The sequence below is a fragment of the Oreochromis aureus genome, linkage group 7, assembly GCF_013358895.1.
Source record: "Oreochromis aureus strain Israel breed Guangdong linkage group 7, ZZ_aureus, whole genome shotgun sequence".
Classification (NCBI taxonomy): domain Eukaryota; kingdom Metazoa; phylum Chordata; class Actinopteri; order Cichliformes; family Cichlidae; genus Oreochromis; species Oreochromis aureus.
In genome coordinates this window covers 42,287,265-42,293,863 of record NC_052948.1, presented here as the reverse complement: position 1 = coordinate 42,293,863, position 6,599 = coordinate 42,287,265, and the positions used below count along the sequence as shown (strand labels likewise).

Genomic DNA, 6,599 nt, shown 5'->3' with positions numbered 1-6,599 from the left:
GTCTACGTGCCTGAATGCAGTCCATTGCTGCCATGTGATTAACTGATAAGAAATGAATAAGTTGAGCCTATGAAAAGGTGTACCTAAGTGGCCACTGAGTGTAACTCTTGAACTCCTGATGGTTTAAAATTCTAAATAACAATAAGAAAAAAGAGCAACATTGTTTAAACTGCAAGGTCTAAGGTATGTTTTCACATTAAACTCTGTGTTAGGTAATCATGGTTCTTATACACATGAACAACCACAGCTTCATTTATCACACTGAAGCATGCTTCCTTTGTGTTGCCAAATTACAAGAAGACAAAACTCAGGAACTTCAGTGAAGTATTTGCATCATTCTTTTATTTGACATTTGCAGTATAGCCTGCTTTAAATTGTTAAAAACAGTAACAAATGACATTTTTGTTATGCTAATTGTAAATAATGAGAGAACCAGTTATCCATTTACTTCCCAGTCAAAAAAAAACAGTACTGAAATTGCTTTTATTTATCAATATGAAGTTTTTAGAAGCAAGTATACGTTTTGCATTCATATAATACAGCAGAATGGTGCATAAATGGATGAATAGGAAGTAGTTTTAAAAGCGGTTAAAGTGCTTGTAGTTTTGAAGAAAAGCCTTTTCTCCTCAGAATCTCTAACATCGAAACATCAAGCCAGACACTGTGGTCCATTTATACAGTTTTGTCTTTCCTCTTGAACAGCTGGCTCAGCCTTCGACGGGTCGAGTTTTTCTCAGATGGCTGCATCTGTTGGCTTTAGAGATAAAAAAAATTCATTAGAAGGAGATGAAACGAGTGAACGTGGAAAGTGGAGGTTGCATTTGTGCTGCGTTTCATGAAAAAAAGGACAAAATGTTCAAGAGGAGCAGATGCATCGCCTGAAAATCAGCTCTCACCAAGACTTCCTTATCTATCATGCATTAACTGTGGACCACTGCATCACTGTGGCCAGTGGCGGTCCTAGCCTGTTTGGCGCCCCGGGCGAACACTCCCTCTGGCCTCCCCCCCCACACACACACACATAAAACATATTAAGGATTATACATTAACATAAAACTGTTGTCGGAACCATACTGAATTTCGCCAGAGAAACACACACACACACACACACACACATATGAAGAGAGAGAGAGTATGGATTGTATGCAAACGGCTACCAAACAGCCATCATAATTCATCATACAATGAGAACAGGACAAATCAACAATTGACAATGATTAATTAATATTAAAGTCTGTAACATAATGTCTTGTTTGGAATTTAGTCTGTTACTGTTACTATTTTTACCATTTCTTATTGGAGCAACTGTAACCCACATTATTTCCTTAGGGATTAATAAAGTATGATTCTGATTGTTTCAGGATGATCTGCCATTATCCAATCACACATCTGCTTATGTGTATCTTTTGCTGCTTTCTCCTCCTCTTCTTTCTCTTTTTCTAAACTAAGCACCTGATGGCTTTGAACTTTTCTTGTCCATCTTCCATTTTGCACTCCATCCTCCAACCCGAGGATCACCACAACATAACCTAACAGACCTACACCTTAGTTCACAGATTCACTTTGTCTAAGGTGTATTTCTGAGATTTCACACAACCCAGGATTCAAATCATGAATACATAATGGGCTTGGATTTACATTATTATGAATGAAATGTGCTCTATTTGGAAGCAGCCGCCCCCCTCCCCTTTCGGACGCGTTGTGTGTGAGACTTTAAATCATCAAACTGTAAATTATAAATTTTAAATTGTCATTGATCCCTTTACCCCGAGTTAGGAGTCCTAAAGTGTATATTTATTTTCTTACTCTTCTTATAGTTATTATTTGTTTACTTGCACTGCTGTAACTGGAGCCCCGTCGTCTCGTCTCTCTATATACTCGACTGTATGTAGCGGAGATGACAATAAAGTTTACTTTGACTTCAGCAGCGAGTAGGCGCACCGAGGGCTCTCGCGCTCACTTTTCGCGTATTGAATTTCGAAAAAACACCGGTGCAAATTATAAGTCTGTATCATGATGTCTGGTGTTTTCGTGTTTGTTGGTTTGTTTTTATTTTGTTTTATTTTGCGAGTTGATTATTAGATGCTGCTCCAGCCAGCCAGAGAATCCCCCGCCACCCCGCCCTCTCCTCGCTGTGCCGCAAGCAGCAGGTGCACCTCGCAAACGGAGGGCGCCCTTACTCCCAGCAAATGGGCGATAGAAAACCGATCGGTGCCTATGCCATTCCCAATATGCGCTGGCTGATGTCGGGGCAGCATGAGTACAAGCAATTTTTTTTTTTTTTTTGCCGATGCCCGTGATGCCGCCCCCCACCACGATGCCGCCCCGGGCAACCGCCCGTGTCGCCCGTATCTAAAACCGCTACTGACTGTGGCTGGTTGCCATGTTGGAGGAATGTACACATTTCCTCCGAAGATCAGGCATCATAAGAGATTAACACTAGTGGCCCCTTAGAGGCTACTGCTATAAATAACACAACTCACCTCCTTTTATATGAAGCAGTAGACCCCTCTCTTCTCAAAGACAGGATTTTTTTCCTCCAGTTCATTTGAGGTTTTTTTGTCTCCTCCACTGTGGATTCCTGAAGAGGAAAAGAAGATTAAGAGTACATTAATAAAATAACATATTTCTTAGAAAACACAAACACAATGCAGGTATCACTTATCACTTATAATTCATAATATACAAATGTATTTCTTCTTTTTTATTTCTCATGTTCTACCTGATTTTCTTGGTCTTCCTCAAGCTCCTCCAGTAAGTCATGTGTACTCATATGCTGCCCTCTGCAGTCTGCATTCACTTTTTCTGCACCAGGAACACACATAAGGTATCATGAACGCAGAAAGTACACATTCTTTTCAACAAATGGACAAAAGTACGACCATAAGAAGTAATTAGGATAAAAACAGAACCGTAGGATGATAACTCACTTAAGTGCATCATGGCAAGAGTTGTATCTGAAGCTGATCTCTGCCGAAAATGTCCGTATTTCCGCTGCTTGGGTTCACTGCTAACATGCTCTGCATTTACTGTATCTTCAAGGCTTTGACAAGTGGTTAAGTCCTTCTCTGCAGTTACAGAGTCAGTCTGACAGATGTCAGGAGTCTAAAAGAAAAAAAAGTGAGCTTTTTAATTCATATAGGTCTCCAGATTACAGGAAGACTTGTCATCACTAATTTGACTAACTCGTGTCAGTTTTACTACCTGTTGAAACTGTTAAGTTCTTAACTGTGAGACATTAAAGCACCTTGAGGTGACTGTTGTTGTGCTTTGACGCTATATACATAAAACTGAATTGAATTGAACTGAATTGAATTCATACATTAAGAATTACCTGGCTCACTTGGAAGACTTTCTGTTTTACGAGGACGTCTGCCTGCAAATGCAGCGCTCGGTTTTCCATCTGCTGCCTTGCAATATCTTCTAGCTTCTGACACACCTGCTCCAGGTAGATGAACCCAGGACTCAGTTCTTTTATCTCATTGCAACCAAAGCCCTACAAATGTCAAGGAGCAACACAAATGTTAACTTAAAAATCCTGCTGTTTTGTTACAAATACACTGCACACATGTATTCTTAAAAATATTTATGATAATGTTTAGGTTTTACCAAGCTGATACTATGGCTGATACTACTGGTAAGTCACCACTTGAGTCAACCAGCTAGGGTCTGCGGGTCACTTGGACCCTCTACAGTCACTTATCCTACCTCACACACCGCTTACTGATCACCAGCTTTGGGCGAAACAGAGGACTGTAGGCCTGGTGTGCTTATGTTGTACCATTTAACTGTTAGCTATGCTCTTTAATTTGCATTTCTCATTCACAGGAACTTCAGTGGTACCATGAGGAACGACTTCACCAGGTAAAGGGATCCTGGGTGAACGTGGCAACCTTGTGATTAGTGGACAACCATTTCAATGAGCAGTGCTTTTGTTTTATTTGTATGCTGAAGCAGCAAATCTGTTGTCCATGTGTTGTAGCCAAGACAGTCTAGCTATTGCACAATGGCTTAGGTTTTATACATGTTCCATAACTCCTCCCCTGGCTAAAATATTTGCAAGGAAATTTTGTGCAGATATTACTTCTGGGAGTGTGAAACTCTTCCATGATTCCCCTTTTTTAAAATTTAGCACCACTATGAAACAGACCTGTTTAAAACATCTCAACACTTTATTAAAAAAAACAACAACAACTGGATTTTTGGTCCCGTGACCGCCTGCAAACTTGATTACAAGCTGTGAAGCCAACATTTGCACATGCCAGAAATTTGAGTCATTACCTTTTATTAAAACAGGTGTCAAAAGATGAAACAGCCGTGGCAGTCATACTATCAACCTTTTCATTGTACATTATAACGCTTCCTCTAGGCCACGAGGCAGAGTGGCTAACTGCCAGTAGAACTGCCTTAGGCTGTCTCCAAGTTCCTGTCAGGGTTAAACTGATTAACCTGCAGTTCTGCTGATTAACGAAAATCCCACTTTTTGTGCAACATTACTGCGATTCTCTGCAAATTTTTACATAGCGCTTTCTTAGGGGCCTAATGTCACCATGCCTGTGGTGTTTGGAGCTCAATGAGTGTGTTAGCATGTTAAATGAAGCAATTTATCATATTACTTTCTCAACTTATTAAGTTCAGATGAGTTGAGATGAAAACTTAACAATGGAAATCACAACCTGTTTAGTTAGAATACCCACATTCATCTGACTGACACATTCATACGCATCTGATTGCATGTAATTACAAAAGTATATAGTTAAGTAGTTGTAACAACTTGGCTTTAAGTAGCTTCCTTGTATTGCATTACCCAAAGCTATTTAAGCTTGGCTAAACGAATACAAGAACAAACTTATGACACACACCCAGTAGCTAAAAACAAAGCATTGTGAACTAAATGCATTCAAATGGTTCAGTTAATCCAGTTTCTTCACCTCTGTGCACTGTCAGCGTGAACTGGTTTTCACATTTTTCGAGAATTGAATCCAATAATCTCAATCTTCTACACCCAAAATCATTTTCCAAAACAAAGCCATTTTTTCTGCCCTCTGATTAACGAAGTATCTCTCACATTCTGAAAAAAACCCCCACAGACTTCTCCCCACATGTCCTATATCCATTCCTCACATGCCTGCTAACTGGGCAGACTGGTTTATGAGCCCATGCGCCGACGACGGTCTTGTGAAAGATTGTTGAAAGAGATCCCGTCTGATTAATGACATGCCTGCCTTACTTTGAATATGAAAGCAGCTTTCTGTGTTGCAACCCTCCGGAAAAAGTGGAGGGCCTGTTAAACCTCTTGTACAGTCTATCAACTGTTCCTCTAATGTCTGGCTTGTGCCGTGCAAGATGGTACATGTAACCGTGACTAAATTATGTCATCCCGAAACTGGCCCCAGAAAAGCACAAACAGAAACCAGACACAAGATTTGAGTGATAGAGTATCACTATGGAAAACACACAAAATCTTAAAAGATTTAAAGCTTGGTTCATGATAGAATAGCATCTCACCTCTGATGTCCGCCTGTTACTCTTCATAGACTGAGTCCGTGTGCACATTTCTGACATTGGCTGAATGGAAACAGGTGGACTGACTGTCCTTCTTTGGTCAAGTCTGTCTGATCTTTGACCTCTTACTAACTCCGATGTGTGCCGTTTGATAGAACAAGACTGTTGAGGCCGCCGACTGAGCATTTCTTCTGGTGCTGGGGGCTCTGAGTTGCCCTTTGAATACATAGATTCAGTCCTTTGTAACGCTTGCTCTAATTTAAGGTGCAAGGCAGTACAGTCTTTCCGAGCGCTGCTGGAACATAGAAGCGAGGATGAAGAAGAGGAGCAGGTGGGATTGGGAGAGGAGAACACAGGAGACTGCGCTGTTAATGCTGGAGTGAGATCTTCTCCTTCTATTTCTGTTGAGGCAAAGGAGGATGTACCACGAAAACATGTGTCACAGCTGGCCGTCTCCACTCCAGAGTCCACTGATTCTGAGCGCCCGTTTGTTTCCATCTCTGAGGAAGGTGTTGGAGGGTCTTTAGCATTGCGCTGAAGCCACTCTGAGTCGGGACTTGTGTCTTCTTCAGTTACCCAAGTCTCCATGAGGTTTCCAAAGCTCTTGTACAGATTCATGCTTGTTTCGTCCTTTGCACCTGTGCTGCCAGGTCTGAAAGAGGAAAATGAGCGAGGCACCAGCTCAGACAACCCACGCAGTCATTTACAGAGATGAACTAGAATTCACAACATGCCTTCTGATTCGCCTGTGCACCTTCACCACGCCCATCCCGGTCACAGCATGAAGCTGCATGTTGATACCTGCTCTTTCCTGTCGCTAATTACTTGGAAAAGAAGGTGACTCAGATGCAATGCAGCTGAAATGTTGCATTTGTCCTCACACCTGTAACAACATCCAGAATATGACATGAGCAAGCCCCAGCATGGCCACACATCTTCAACCTGGGAATCATGTGTAATTACAGGTGAAATAATAATAATAATAACATGCACTGAGCTTCTAAGAAAGTGAGGTAGAAATGAAGGAATGCTGATATTTAAGGTAAATCATGTTTGAGAGCTGCCATTTATGTTACCCCCACGAGATAAAAGTG

The 6,599-nt window shown here is 41.2% G+C and overlaps 1 protein-coding gene across 1 annotated transcript; it reads right to left on the bottom strand.

Annotated features, from left to right (window-relative positions):
* Window positions 1-320: 320 nt before the first annotated feature.
* si:dkey-106l3.7 lies at window positions 321-6,185 on the bottom strand. The gene is made up of 6 exons (XM_031742538.2): window positions 5,509-6,185; window positions 3,335-3,496; window positions 2,931-3,105; window positions 2,723-2,805; window positions 2,484-2,581; window positions 321-754 (listed from the first exon to the last, which is right to left on the bottom strand). The coding sequence occupies exons 1-6, from the start codon at window positions 6,121-6,123 to the stop codon at window positions 673-675; spliced, it is 1,215 nt and encodes a 404-aa protein (XP_031598398.1). The 5' UTR covers window positions 6,124-6,185; the 3' UTR covers window positions 321-672.
* Between the last annotated feature and the right edge of the window lie 414 nt (window positions 6,186-6,599).

What these genes read in the sequence shown, in the direction of transcription:
- si:dkey-106l3.7 (XM_031742538.2), bottom strand. Translation starts at nt 6,123, where the DNA reads ATGAATCTGTACAAGAGCTTTGGAAACCTCATGGAGACTTGGGTAACT. An exon ending in GTAACAGGCGGACATCAGAG is followed by an intron (nt 3,497 to 5,508) that starts GTGAGATGCTAT and finishes TGACATTTGTAG; the next exon opens with GGCTTTGGTTGCAATGAGAT. An exon ending in TCTTGCCATGATGCACTTAA is followed by an intron (nt 2,806 to 2,930) that starts GTGAGTTATCAT and finishes TTCCTGGTGCAG; the next exon opens with AAAAAGTGAATGCAGACTGC.